Source organism: Bombina bombina, chromosome 3, assembly GCF_027579735.1.
Source record: "Bombina bombina isolate aBomBom1 chromosome 3, aBomBom1.pri, whole genome shotgun sequence".
In the NCBI taxonomy this organism is placed as follows: domain Eukaryota; kingdom Metazoa; phylum Chordata; class Amphibia; order Anura; family Bombinatoridae; genus Bombina; species Bombina bombina.
In genome coordinates this window covers 73,208,158-73,224,277 of record NC_069501.1, presented here as the reverse complement: position 1 = coordinate 73,224,277, position 16,120 = coordinate 73,208,158, and the positions used below count along the sequence as shown (strand labels likewise).

General features: G+C 41.1%; 1 protein-coding gene across 2 annotated transcripts in view; it reads right to left on the bottom strand.

The window, feature by feature from the left end:
- The window catches only part of ILDR2 (immunoglobulin like domain containing receptor 2), a 988,453-nt gene that overhangs the window by 477,178 nt on the left and 495,155 nt on the right, over positions 1-16,120 (bottom strand). For both annotated transcript variants that reach the window (XM_053705868.1, XM_053705867.1), the window contains exon 3: positions 11,252-11,371. In XM_053705868.1, coding sequence (XP_053561843.1) covers positions 11,252-11,371 — 120 coding nt within the window. The remainder of the gene's footprint in view (positions 1-11,251; positions 11,372-16,120) is intronic.

Below are 16,120 nucleotides of genomic sequence, written 5' to 3'. Positions count from 1 at the left end.
AAGACTCGTGTAGACGAAGGAGGGAATGATGCAGTACCATGCTTACTCCCCTCACTTGAGGAATCATCTTGGGCATCATTGTCATTATCACATAAATCACATTTATTTAAATGAATAGGAATCCTGGCTTCCCCACATTCAGAACACAGTCTATCTGGTAGTTCAGACATGTTAAACAGGCATAAACTTGATAACAAAGTACAAAAACGTTTTAAAATAAAACCGTTACTGTCACTTTAAATTTTAAACTGAACACACTTTATTACTGCAATTGCGAAAAAACATGAAGGAATTGTTCAAAATTCACCAAATTTTCACCACAGTGTCTTAAAGCCTTAAAAGTATTGCACACCAAATTTGGAAGCTTTAACCCTTAAAATAACGGAACCGGAGCCGTTTTAAGCTTTAAACCCTTTTACAGTCCCTGGTATCTGCTTTGCTGAGACCCAACCAAGCCCAAAGGGGAATACGATACCAAATGACGCCTTCAGAAAGTCTTTTCTAAGTATCAGAGCTCCTCTCACATGCGACTGCATGCCATGCCTCTCAAAAACAAGTGCGCCACACCGGCGCGAAAATGAGGCTCTGCTTAAGCTTTGGGAAAGCCCCTAAGGAATAAGGTGTCGAATACAGTGCCTGCCGATATTATTATATCAAAATACCCAGATAAAATGATTCCTCAAGGCTAAATATGTGTTAATAATGAATCGATTTAGCCCAGAAACAGTCTACAGTCTTAATAAGCCCTTGTGAAGCCCTTATTTATGATCGTAATAAACATGGCTTACCGGATCCCATAGGGAAAATGACAGCTTCCAGCATTACATCGTCTTGTTAGAATGTGTCATACCTCAAGCAGCAAGAGACTGCACACTGTTCCCCCAACTGAAGTTAATTGCTCTCAACAGTCCTGTGTGGAACAGCCATGGATTTTAGTTACGGTTGCTAAAATCATTTTCCTCATACAAACAGAAATCTTCATCTCTTTTCTGTTTCTGAGTAAATAGTACATACCAGCACTATTTCAAAATAACAAACTCTTGATTGAATAATAAAAACTACAGTTAAACACTAAAAAACTCTAAGCCATCTCCGTGGAGATGTTGCCTGTACAACGGCAAAGAGAATGACTGGGGTAGGCGGAGCCTAGGAGGGATCATGTGACCAGCTTTGCTGGGCTCTTTGCCATTTCCTGTTGGGGAAGAGAATATTCCTGTTGGGGAAGAGAATATCCCACAAGTAAGGATGACGCCGTGGACCGGACACACCTATGTTGGAGAAATGCATGTTCTGTCTAAATCGTTCATGTCCCTTTAAATCCCACTACTCTCCCAAATATGTGCATCAGACCTTCAGTTGTAACATCTTTAAATAGTCTACTGCACTAATTAGCCGCACACAGACTGCCCCTTTAACCCACAGAAAACAAAAACTACACTCACTCATTCACGGAGAGCTTTTACAGAGGCGCTTTTCCTTGATACTAACAAACTAAAGAGATAGCAGCCTTATCATGAGAATGCAGTTGCTTCATATTTTTATCTGCAGAGGGCATGCGTTTGTTACGTTTATTTTTTATTCCGACTGATGCTTCATAGAAACTTTTTATCTTGAGCCCATTCACATTTTTATTACTAGCTTTTTTCATATTTTACATTTTTATAAGAAATCACAGTGATTGAAGTGAAATCATGGGTCTACTATAAAGTAACAATTCTGCTAATGTATGAAGGATCCTATCAGTTCGTTCTTGTGCTTAGCCTAAAGGACACATTGCAAACAATGTTAATTGGCCAGTTCTGTGCTATATCTACAAGTAAAATAGAAGCAACATGCACTAAAGATGTCACAATTTGCAAACATGCAAAGTAAATGAATGATGTGTTTGAGGTTTTATTTCTTACATTCAAAAAGTTTATTCTTACTGGCACAACAAATATATTTTGTTTAGTTTGTAAAATAATATTTAAGCCCCTTAAGCCAGTGGTTTTCAACCCAAGTGACCTCAAGGCACAGTACATTTTAGCCTCCTACTGAATTGCCCCTACGTGCACACGTGTGCATGCGCAATAGCACTCTGACAGGCCTGTCCGTATTCTTTATGTGTGGAGTGGCAGGCCTGTCAGAGCAAGCAGCGGGGGTATGTGGGGTTGTGGCCCAGCAGCGGGGTCATCACAGCTCGGTACTGAGCCGTGGCCCAGCTTTTAAGAAACCAGACCCTAAGCACTGAGCCCGTTTTGACAATTGTGCTATTTATATTTACACAAACATTTTTACTGGTTTGATGTATCCACACAACTTCACAAATCATTTAATATCAAAATAATATAATTAGTATTCTGATGAGATGTTTTAAGAAGTTTTAGAAGTACAGTAAGGTCCCTTAAAGGACTACTAACTACAACATAATTCAATAATTGACAAATACACAAGAAAAACATAAATTATGCTCATCTTTTCTTCTGATGGAAAGAGTCCACAGCTGCATTCATTACTTTTGGGAAATAAGAACCTGGCCACCAGAAGGAGACAAAGACACCCCAACCAAATGCTTAAATACTCCTCCCACTTCCCTCATCCCCCAAGTCATTCTGCCAAGGAACAAGGAACAGTAGAAGAAATACCAGGGTGAAATTGTGCCAGATGAATAAAATTAAAAGACACCCCACAGAAAAAATTGCGGGTGGGGAGCTGTGGACTCTTTCCATCTAAAGAAAAGGAAATTATCAGGTAAGCATAATTAATGTTTTTCTTCACAAATTGAAAGAGTCCACAGCTGCATTCATTACTTTTGGGAAAACAATACTCAAGCTATAGAGGACACTGAATGCAAGAACTGGAGGGTAGAATAGGCGGCTCATTCTGAGGGCACCTGGCATGAAAACCACACCCAACCAAACCGCACTTCGTTAAAGCCGGTCCAAAAAAAAAAACTAGAAGGAAAAGGCCCCAAGGACACTGACCCACAGATAGTCCGAAAGCCTAACTAGAGGCCGCAAGCAAACACACTGAGCCGACACTCCTCCAGGAGAACCGTCGCCCAGCAGTCGGTCCCCACACAACCCTTTACTAGCACAAGTCAAAATCCCCAAAAGGGAGAGGACAAGGGGGATCCATAGGGATACCCAAAAGGTACAGTAAGATCCATAAGGAAAACCTCCCTCCAAAAGAAAACCAAGTTCACAGAGACCCAAAAGAATCCTGAGAACAAGGGGAGACGATGCCCAACCCAGGCAGAACCACAAGGAACAAACCGGGCATCATCAAGGAGAAGAAACATCTCCCAAACATCGTGCAACAGCACAGAAAAAGACAGCTGAAGACAAACGTCCTCAAGCGTCAGAACTCAGAGACTGAGCAAACAGAAAAAATAGTGGTAGCAAACTCAGAAGAGAGACATCCAAGTCCAGTAACACGCTGCCATCCGTAGGAAGACACGGAGAAAACACTATCCGTAAGGAAGAGTGGCCGAACAAAAATTTTAAATTGCCCAACCTCCAAGACAGGGGGCACACACCAGGCAATCCAAGCTGCCAGGCATACTCACAGATCTTAAACAGGGAAGGCACAGAACCACAAAAAAAGGTCCACTGGCACCCCCAAGATCTAAAGATGACAACAGATCTCAGATCCTACACCTAGCCGGACCAGTCCAAGCAATGGCAGATCTGAAGCAGGGGAGCCAAGGAACCCCAAGACCGGCCCCCAAGAGGGCAGAAGAATGGACACAGACACTTCAACCTAGAGACAATCGAGCAGGCGTTAGACCCAAAGAGATTTAGCAAAGCAAAAACGAAGTCTCAATGCGGAGCCAGCAGCTCTCCAGATGGAAAGGAACAACTTAATGAGCAGACCAATGTCCGAACCGGAGAAAACATCTGTACCAACCTCCCGAACATAGGAGAGGCCCCTAAAAAAGGAACCACACCTCAGTAAGGAGGACTACGAGCCTCCTGAAGAGGAGAGTATCTATAAACACCTGCCCATAAGACAGAAAGTCGTAGAAAGAACCGAGAGAACACAAGGCCACGTCACAGGACCCCTTAAAACACCATCATGCTAGCACACATACCAGGCGCAGGAGGGATAGCTGAGCAACTGCAAACCTTCTGCTTGCTGGGCAGGAAAGCCCACCATCAGGTTACATCAGTTGGCTGTCCTAAGGGAACCGCATCGTCCGGTACAAAACAAGCCCCAAGGACACCCTGGCTCTCAGAAAATCTGGCCAAGTTGTAAACATCCAGAACAAGGGTTAAGCCCAAATACCCCGGCAACTGGAACCCCCAGGCCAATCCTAGGATCCTAAGGTCCGGTAACATACCACAGCGGGAACCACAAAGTGAAAATGCAGAGTAAAACCCTCGACAACTGGAAGAATCAGGACAAGAAGCCCAGGCCCCACAAATGTTTTGATTAAACAATCTTCCAGGAACATAATCCCTCACCTGATATCAAAAACAGATCTCCCAGGGAAATATCCAGATTAACCTGGACGTCAAGAGCAAGGAGCCTTGCAAGTCCCGACCTAAAGGGAAGAGACCACCCCTTGTAGGAGCCCAACAAGGCCATATAAGGACGCTAGCAGGCGCCCAAGCAACATTAACCTGATTGTGCTTGTAAAGCGCGGCTAATCTCCCCTAAGGGACTCAAGGCGCTGCTCATTTTATCAACCTCAAAGGGAGGAAAGGCTGAGTAGACCTCACCGGGGAACGAACTTGCAACCCTCGTTTTGCTACAGTGCAGAGTAACCACAGAGCATTAGTATGCTGAGCTAGCTTCCAGCTAGCCACAAGCTCCAGGCACAAGGGGAACAGTGAGGACAAGTCACCCAAACAGAGCAACAGCAAGTCTTCGCATCATCTCAGATACGAAGTCAGAGGACGAAAAAGCATGGGTTTGGATGCCACATGGAAGGCAATACCTGACCATATGAGCCGAAAGCCACTAGGACCTCTTCTACCAAAGAAGGAAATGCAGAGCATTCCCAACACCGGGGAGGGACCCCTAACCGGAGCCCATAAAGACCCTACTGTCTAATGTCCGGAAAAAGGAACAAACAACTCCCAAAGGGAATCCAAGTCCCCAAAAGGTGACCCAATCCCCAAGGAGAAACGGACAAAGTCCAAAAAGGTCTCAATGAAAAAGAGAACCACTAAAGGAACAAGTCCAAAAAGGACAATTCCCAGAGCCTCCTAAAGGAAAAGCCGCCCACAGTGGAAAAGAGGCGCTAACCTTCCCACCATGTAGGAAGGAATACTCTAGGTCTCGAGGGTATCGGAAACAACAGAAAGTGACGCAGCAGAATTCACTGACCCAGTCACCAGACTGGCTTTTTAAGGACTGACGCAATCCTGGGAGCCGCACGGACCCACAAGTCCTTTTGAGAATGCTTAGGTGAAACTTGTAAACTAAATAACAAGAAACATAAATAATATTGTGAGCACTCAGCGCTTCAACCTGACCAGCAAGGTAGAATAGTCGCCAAGTGTCTGAATAAGCCGCGAGACAGAAGATCTGAACCCAAGCAGGACCAGCCTGCAACCCGGTTCATAAATGCCAAGCTGGCAAAGTCCGCCTTCAGAGAATGAGGAAGAAAAAAACAGACAAACAAGGGACTAACGTGTCCCAAACAACTTCCGTAGAAGCAAACAGCGAGCATCGATCCAGGAGAAAGTTCCCGAAGGAAACATAGAATAAAATAAAAAAATAATATTCATCCTAACCGGATAAAATTAAATGACAGGCAACCCGAAGGTTAACACCCAAGAAGAACAGAAGACCCGCAGGACCAGCCTAACGGAAACCCTGTTCCTGCAATAAAACTGGGAATGATCTCGATAACAAGACTTAAGGGAGATTACTTCATCCACCCATGTCTAACGAGGTGAGCCATTCGAAGTAGGAGACTGATGGGTCCCATAGCCGAAAAGGCTAGAGTCCCCAAACAACTCAAAAACATGTCTGAGTAGAACACGAAGGCAAGCCAGCCTGTAACAAAAGGCACAAGACTCAGGAACAGTTACACCCACAGGGAATTGCACATGCCCTCCCATGGCTGGGAGACCCGGGCAATCCGGCATGAGCACAATCACAAATAAACATCTGGACTTTGTAGGCGGACAAACGCCAAAAGTATGCAAAAACGAAAACGTGCCACAACCTCCGGGGGGGAGCAATCCACTTTCGATGAGGAAAAAACATAACCTGGGTTACCCGCATGTGTAGTAGTAGAAGGGAGCGGTAGGGAACTCGCCTCCCAGAGGACAGGGCCCCCCGATGCGGATGGCTCAGCAGTCCCTTGAATCCCTGAGTCCGAGGAACAAGGCGCCCTAGGACGGCCTAAAGAACATAACTGACTGACCTGAGTCAATGGGGCCAATTCGCATTTGTCACAGGACGAAGAATCTGAATCAGAAAGCTGAACAATCTCAACATCAGCATCCTCCATAATTGGATAAAGGATGCCAAAAGATGGATTATATATTAAACAATTTAGACGGCACCTGACACCGACAATGGCTGGGGCACTCACCACCTCCTATGAACCAAACACCAGCACACCAGATTTCTCCATCGCCACACAGTCAGGAATGCGGAAATGGGAAATCAGAATGTAAACACGACCGGTCACAAGGTGAACCGTACAGTCCAAAAAAAGTGCGCCCAACCGTAAGGTCGCGTCACTTCGAAAGGCCGTTATGTTCCAAAAGCCACAAGCCCAGTTAACACTACACATAAGCAGTTTGAATCACATAACAAACATGATTTAAACCCCCGCACCCAGTTCAATAATCCCCCTCAGGAGATATTAACCCTTGATTCCAAGATACTATAAGGAGTCCCACTGAGACCCTGTATTTCTCATGTAAGTTCACAGGAACAAACGAGTTACAGTACATTCATGAAGAAGTAAAATAAAACAATCTTACCAGAATCTACGCCGTGGAACAGGAACACGGCCCTTTAATTGTGACGGATAGTAGCATCGCCTCCGCTATGGACTTGAGAGAAGAAAGCAGGCAGCGAAGCGAAGTTCGACAACGCCAATTGTTTGTGGAGTTGTTAAAATGAATCTGGATGGTTTTGCAGAAAGATTCTTCCTTCATCTCCAGACTTTCATCCAAACCCTCACTGAGATACTGATAGGATTACTTAAAACTCCCGTCCCATGTCAAAGAGTACTACCCTCCATAAGAGACAAAAACAAACTTCTGACACTTCTCTGCCAACCTCCTGGGACGAAAGGCAAAGAATGACTGGGGGATAAGAGAAGTGGGAGGAGTATTTAAGCCTTTGGCTGGGGTGTCTTTGCCTCCTCTTGGTGGCCAGGTTCTTATTTCCCAAAAGTAATGAATGCATCTGTGGACTCTTTCCATTTATGAAGAAAAATACAATTCAATATCATTTACTTTGAATTTTAAATGAGTAGTAGAATATGTTCTGGCAAATTTCAAAGTTAATCCAATCGTCCCTCCCCATGTATCATGTGACAACCATCAGCTAATAACAAAATGCATATACGTATATACTGTGAATGCTTGTACATATGCAGTAGGAGCTGGAGCCTCAGAAAGTGTGCATATAAATAGAATGTGCATGTTTTGATAATGGAAGTATATTGGAATGTTTAGGTTTTTTAATGTCATGCTTTATCTGAATGATGAAACTTTAATTTGATTTTAATGTCCCTTTAAGGAATTTTAGAAAGGGAAATGTGTAACTTCTGGACTGTTTATCTCACTATGCTTGTTCTGGGCATAAAGGAGATACACATACATTACAATATGTATTTTATTCAATGCTATTATCAGTAAGCAAACAATACAAAATCTAACCGCTGTTTATATGTTAATAGAAATATGATGATAAAAAACTTTCTAGCGTGAGTTTATGTGTTTACTCGTTAATACCAATTACAAATATTTCAGAAACGTTTTTAGCTACAAAAACACGAGTAGCAGTTTCAATAAGAATAGTACCGGTATGTACACAAGGACACTGCACATAACATTTCAACCTCATTATCAGGAAAGAAAACTTGTGCAACTCCACTACCTTCTAGTCACAAACAAATAATGTATAGGTTACATGCCATAGGTAATATGATTCCCACCACTGGTGATCCGTAATGTTACGTGATCAGCAAAAACAAGGGTAGGTCACAGTATTTCTTAGCTTTAGTGTGTTTAAGTGATAAATAAGCCAGGGGTCAGAATAAGTTTCAGAAATCCGGGACTACAACCCAACAAAAAACATAAAGGGACATATTTTACCTGCATTAAACTGATTTCAAAAAGCTCAATTACTTTTTTTATACAGTATATAATCCCACATATAGGGGTCAGTATACAATATACAGTTGCAAATGTAGAGAATAGTTCTACAGTCACACACAATATTTAATATAAATGGCAATCAGTTACTATACACTGACGTACAACTGTTTGTTGAAATTAAATAAACAGAACTAGTACATGTAATTATGATAGTGCACCAAAAAAGTCCTACGAAGTAATGGAGAACATAAGCAGTTTCAGCGCTTAGTAGCTCCACCTGATGTCAACACATGCATTTTGTTTTCCTTTGCTCTTAATTAAAATGTTGTTTATCACTGAATTTTCACAATGATGCCCTTTCTAACAGACAAATTAAATTTAAGTCAGCAGTTATTATTTTAATTATAGCAAAAATATTTTAGTGACAGTTAAAGTTTAAGTTTTTACTCAACTGTACAAAGCCTGTAATATTTCTGGATTTAAAGGGACAGTCTAGTCCAAAATAAACTTTCATGATTCAGATAGAGAATGTAATTTTAAACAATTTTCCAATTTACTTTTATCACCAATTTTGCTTTGTTTTCTTGGTATTCTTAGTTGAAAGCTAAACCTAGGAGGTTCATATGCTAATTTCTAAGCTTTTGAAGGCCGCCTCTTCTCTCAGGGCATTTTGACAGTTTTTCACCACTAGAGGGTTTTAGTTCACGTTTATCATATAGATAACACTGTGCTCAAGCACGTGGAGTTCCAGTGAGCAAGCTCTGATTGGCTAAAATAGATGTCTGTCAAAAGAACTGAAATAAGGGGGCAGTTTGCAGAGGCTTAGATACAAGGTAATCACAGAGGTAAAAAGTGTATTTATATAACTGTGTTGGTTATGCAAAATTATGGAATGGGTAATAAAGAAATCATCTATCTTTTCAAACAATAAAAATTCTGGTGTAGACTGTCCCTTTAAGTGTGCACATAATGGAAATTCCCCAAAAAACAACTGTTAAAAGGATAGTAAACACAAAATTTTGTATTTCATGATTCAGATAGAGCATGCGATTTTAAGCAACTTTCTAATTTACTCCTATTATAAAATTTTCTTCGTTCTCTTGGTATCGTTATTTGAAAAAGCAGGAATCTACGCTAAGGAGTCGGCCCATTTTTGGTTCAGCACCCTGGATAGCGCTTGCTGATTGGTGGGTACAATTAGTCACCAATCAGCAAGCGCAACCTAGGAACTGAACCAAAAATCAGCCGACTCCTAAGCTTAAATTCTTGCTTTTCAAATAACGATAGCAAGAGAATGAAGAAAAATTGATAATAGGAGTAAATTAGAAAGTTGCATGCTGTATCTGACTCATGAAAGAAAAAAATTGGGTTTAGTATCCCTTTTAATGAAGCATTTCCATGTGAGAACGGTTCTGCAGAACAAATCTCACCAGTACCTCCAATAAACATTTTGTATTTTCTAGGTAAAACAGACAAAACATACTAAAGACACTAATATCTGACATGTTGAGATTGCAAACAAAATATATATAAAATCTAAGTAATTTTATTGTAATTTGATATTATCAGTTAATCCAATTCTGGCAAAACATTACTTCTGAAAATATTATAAATAATAATAAACAATCGAGTAAGTTCATAACATAGTCACGGTTTACAATTTTTATATGCAATGTAATAACACATCAACAATTATCGAGCTGGAAGATATTTACCACATAATTACACACACAAAGGTCAAACCATATAGAGGGTTTCCCCTGTAATTATAGGACTGATTTGTATCTTAATACATTGACCTGCAGACATGAATGGAATAGAAAATTTAGTCTATGGCCTCTAGTTATCAAGTCGTCGACTTTCTTGCATTCAACGGCACAAATATGCTCGCCTAAGATCGCCTAACATCGCTGCCGCGGACCTGAATACGCTCTCCAAAATCGTCAAGAAAGCTGTCAAAAAGTAATGCACCAAGTACGGAGCGCTGCTCATCGCTCCGTACTTGGTGCATTACTTTTTGACAGCTTTCTTGACGATTTTGGAGAGCGTATTCAGGTCCGCGGCAGCGATGTTAGGCGATCTTAGGCGAGCATATTTGTGCCGTTGAATGCAAGAAAGTCGACGACTTGATAACTAGAGGCCATAGACTAAATTTTCTATTCCATTCATGTCTGCAGGTCAATGTATTAAGATACAAATCAGAACTAACAGTCATCGATCTTGCTGCTCTTCGGCTTATTTGCAGCTTTATTGGTGCCCTGTCACTAAGCACCCACACTATACTGTTTTACCCCTATACCGCCGCTCCTGGAGCCCGCCGCAACTCTAATAAAGTGTTTAACCCCTAAACCGCCGCTCCCTGAGCCCACCGCCACCTACATTATATGTATTAACCCCTAAACCGCCACCACCTACATTATATGTATTAACCCCTAAACCGCCGCTCCCTGAGCCCACCGCCACCTACATTATATGTATTAACCCCTAAACCACCACCACCTACATTATATGTATTAACCCCTAAACCGCCGCCACCTACATTATATGTATTAACCCCTAAACCGCCGCTCCCGGACCCCGCCACCACCTACATTATATGTATTAACCCCTAAACCGCCGCTCCCGGACCCCGCCGCCACCTACATTATATGTATTAACCCCTAAACCGCCACTCCCGGACCCCGCCGCAACTAAATAAAATGTTTAACTCCTAAAAAAAAAAACATAGAAAAATACACAGCATAATGAACAAACATATCAAACACACCCCAGTTACCTAAGAATAAGCAAAGACCAATGGTGAGCAAGAAATATTTTGTATGTAACTAAGGTTTGTAAATTGATATGGCTGTTCAGATAGACTGAAATGGGTTTGAAACAAATAGCCAATCAGATGACATGCTCTGATTTGGAATACAATGTTTAATAGATTGGTGTGAGGGCCCATAAAAGAAAAGTTTAAAATATGTACTCACCCATTACTAGAAGTTCCACACGGTCCTCATTTTTACCTTCCAAGTCATCTGGTGTAACAACATTACAGTAATAGAGGCCACTGTCACCCCACTGCAGATTTCCAAACTGAAGATCAGCATCTAAACACACAATATAATGTAGGATAAGACACAGAAAAGTGTGGGGGGGGGGAACAAAAACAGATATTGTCTTGTTGTTTTCATCTTATCTTTAACAGTCTCATACTCTCTTATTTCATGTCATTATATCAATGTTCATGTCATCCTAATTTTTGCTATATCAAGCATTTTGTTTCTCTACTTGTTTATTTCCTTTTCTTGTAGGGTTAAGACACTGGGGCTGTAGCGTATCATAACTGCCAGACATCACTGAATGCCGACAGCATACACATTTAGCATTGCACAAGCAGTTCTGATAAACTGCTTGTGCAATGCCGCCCCCTGCAGATTTGCAGCCAAGTGGTCGCTAGCAAGGGGTGTCAATCAGCTCAATCATATAGGATCGGGCGGATTGATGTCCACAGCCTGGAGGCAGCGGACCAGTTAAGGAGCAGCGGTCTTGAGACCGCTGCTTCTTAACTGCTGTTTCCGGCGAGCCTGAAGGCTTGCGCGGAAACAAGGGGAACAGGTGCCATTCGGGCCTTGTTAAATCAGCCCCACTGGCTTTACCACAGATACCCAAATAAAAAGACTCTCTACCACAGGGAACAATAATACTAGGGAGAAACTTGGAGAACTAACTTGTAGGAGAACCTTGTGACTTGGATTCCAGACCATTAGTCTCAAGACACTCTTTTAAAACATCATACAGGTAGAAACACCTTTATCCAAGCTGCTTGGGACTGGAAAAGGTTTGGATTTCATAATAGTTTGGATTTTGGAATATTTGTAGGTTTGCATCTGTAAAATCCTTGAAGAGGGAATGAGACCAAGTGTAAACAAGATCTAATGTAATTTAGGCAATATTTACATGTCATAAAACAGCTTATACATGCAACCTTAAATGTGACTGAACTACAACCATCCACAGGGACCTTTTGTAGCACAGCGCCCTATATAGGTTGCAAGTTTATCAACACTATATGTACATAAGGAAAAGGTATAATTAATATATATTTTGCTTAGGGTGACAATGCAATCTGATGGCTATTAATCTTATCCTTTATAACCTCCTGAATCCCCCTTCCTTTTGTCAGAGATATATTTTATTATAATGGTGTTGCCTATATGTTTTCAGTATATTTATTTATTTATAAAATATTTTACCGGGAAGGATACATTGAGATTTCTCTCGTTTTCAAGTATGTCCTGGGTCCACAAAACATTGCATTGTTACAATAGGGTACAATAAAATAACAACACAATATTAATACATAATGTATGCAAAATTTAACATAGAACAGGTAGGAAATATATAATCAACCATGACAGGTGCATTCTGTTTTGAGATATGTAGAGAGGGATCTCTTAAAGGATTTTAGGCTTGGGGAAGGTTTGAAAGTGTGCGGGAGGTCTTCCATAATTGTGGTGCTCAGTAGGAAAAGGAGGATCGAGCTGCTTTCTTTTTGTATTGAGGCAAACTAAATAATGTGCTGGTACTTGATCGGAGGTTACAGGAGGTGGGAACAACCGGGGAGAGCATTCTGCTCAGGTAGGGTGGGAGCTTCCCAGAAAGGCTCTTAAACACAAGGCAGGAAAGATGGAGGGTGCGTCTGGATTCCAGCAACGAGTTATACAATGTATTAAGTTTACTAAAGGATTACTTTCTGTTATAACTTTTAAGCTAAACAACTAACATATTAAAGTTAATAAACATTAATTAAAACCTACTGACCTATATTTTCTCCAAAACGAAGTTTCATAAAAGTTATATCTTTTATTCGCCGATGATGTCACGTTATCCTGCCCACTATTTTCAGCACTGAGTGTTCAAAATACTTAAACCAATAACTTTGTGTTTAAAGCGCCATTTTGAAACCTAGGTATTGTAAACGGATTGGTACAGAGCAAAGGATACCCACGAAGAGGGTTTGGAAAACAATTAAATTTGCAGACAAGATTTCTGATATACGGTAGAGATATGTTAATGAAATGCTATTGATAAAAAGCGTATTTGGGGTAGTTAGTTAGTAACAGGCATAGAAAATATTTACTTACAGTGGCCCTTTAAGGTGAGTTTGCGGTGCAGGTGCATATACTACATCCCCAAAATCAATGATTGGCATCAGCATTAGCTGTACAATCTTTTCCTTTACTGTAGGGCTGAGGCAGGATTTGTTTCTGTACAGGACACCTAGTTTTGGATAGAGTTTAGATGCAAGTTTTTCTATGTGGAGGCCAAAAGATTGGGGTCTAACAACATACCCAAGTATTTGAAAGAGTGGACTGCGGTCAGTGTGCAATTTGATTTTGTTTTGATGCGAAGATGGGAATTTTGTAGTATGTGTAATTTAGGTACCGTTCCAAAGATCATTGTGACATTGTTTTCTCAGTGTTTAGAAGAGTTTGTTTTTTGAGATCCACTTTCTACCTCTGTGAACTGGTCTTGGAGCACTGCCTCAAGCTGCGGCAGATCAGATTTGCTTGCATACATTACTGTGTCGTCTGCGTACATGTGTACAGTTGAGGATTTGCAGACATTTGGCAGATCATTTATAAAGAATGTGAATAGTAGGGGGCCGAGAATGGAACCTTGGGGAACACCACACTTGACTCGGAGAGGGAGGAAATCGCTGTCAGAAATGGATACATATTGTGATCGATCCGATACATATGATTGAAACCAGGTTAGCGAACAATCACCAATACCTGAGTTTTTTAGTTTGAGCAGTAGTATGTTGTGGTCTACTGTGTCCAAGGCCTTTGCAAAATCAAGGAAAATTGCTCCAGTTAGGTCTCCTTGTTCCATGCCAGCTTGGATGTCGTTGCAAACTTTTAGGAGGGCAGTTGTAGTGGAGTGATTAAGGTGAAAACCTGATTGATCAGGGGTCACATAGTTAGATTGTTGGTAATACTCACATAGTTGCGTATGGACGCATTTTGCTAAGATTTTTTACAATACTGGGAGCAATGATATTGGGCGATAGTTAGAAACCAAGGTAATTTCACCACTTTTATGGAGAGGCACTACTCTTGCAGTCTTCCAAAGTTTGGGTATGTATACAGACACCAAGGATTCGCTAATTAGGATTGTGACAGGTTTAGCAATTGCCGGCGCACTCAACACACAACAGCATTTCTGAAATTTGATCAGGTCCAGACTGATTTTTCATTTTTAGATTATTAAGGTGTTTCTTAATGACATTGATGGGTACAGGTCTAAAATTTAACTTCTCTATATTGGGTCTTTGCAGATTTAGTGGGGCCTGATCCACATTTGTAGTTTCAGGATGTGTGTCATTTATTAATTTGTCAATCAGGGTAGTGGAGCATCCGAAAAAATAATTGTTAAAGGCATTTGCTACTTCTAAGGGAAGTTGCAGGGTTTGGATGTCCACTTTCACAGTGGAGGGTTGGAAGTGGATTGGGGGAGTGTGCAAGTTATTTATGACTTTCAAAAACTTTCTAGGGTTTGATATGTTATTGTTCAGATTTTCAGAGAAATATTGGGCCTTGGCCAATTTTGTTTGTTTAGTGCATACATTCGGCCATTGTCTATATACACAGTGATCGTTCATAGAGCCAGTATGCTTGAAATTTGACCAGAATGAATCCGGAAACTGGTACATTTGAATGAGGTCAGCTGTGATTTAATTCATAGGTGCTCCTTTTACTCTCACCTTATGCAGCGGGGCATGCAAATTCCAAACTTGTAGGAGTTCGGACTGAAATAATTATTTATCTGGGATTAGGTTTAATCTGTGACGGGGAGGTTCTTGATGTCATCTAGAAATGATTGAAGATTACATTTTTTGAAGGACCTGGTTATTTTAACCTTGGGATAGGATTTAGTAGCCTTTATTTTGCGCATGCAGTACACTAAGCAGTGGTCATTGAAATTGGGAGAACACCTGCCTCCTGGATTCGGTCAGGAGAAGTGGAGAGAATCCAGTCGAGCAGGGTGTGGTTATGGCTTTTAATGTTTATGCGAGTTGTGGAGGAGATTAATTGCGTTAGCTGCTAAGTCTTAAACAGCGAGCAAGAACTATTATTTTTAGGATTCAGCCAATCAATATTAAAATCTCCAAAGACCAAAATTTCACTTTTTGGGTTTTGAGCTATGGTTTCACTAAGGAGCTGTGCTATGTCAGAAAGGGAATGCACAGGGGAGCTAAGTGGGTGGTAGAATCCTGCAACAATGATTGATTTACTGCACGGGATTTCAATTGTGCCAGAAAGGAAATCAAAGGTGGCAGGACAGCTATATTTTTGTAAGGGGGTGTGCTTTATGGAATTGTCAATATAAATTACAATGCCGCATTATCTTTTTGCTCTGTCATTTCTATGGCATGAATACCCATGTATTGCAATGGCAGAGTCAGGTATTTTTACAGTTAGCCACAATTCAGAGATCATAATGATTTTGGGCTTTTAATGTGAACACCATGCTTGCAGTGCATCACTTTTTGGTAGTAAGCTGTGGATATTACAGTGCACAAAGGAGAGGCCTTTTTTAGCTGGAAGGCTAGGAACGGAATTTGTTGGGGGACCAGGGTTAGACTCTACATCATTTGCAAGAGCAAGCAACATAAAGAATAGGAATTTGGACATAATTTTTGTTTGGTCATATAGTAAATGGGATACTTTATAATTTTGTGAGGTGAGGGTAGGAGGACTATTTTTATAACTCTCCGCCAGCAATCAGCAGATAAGTTACAGCAACAGAGCAGGCCATGGTGTATGATAATTTGTTTTCCAATTTGAGGTGTG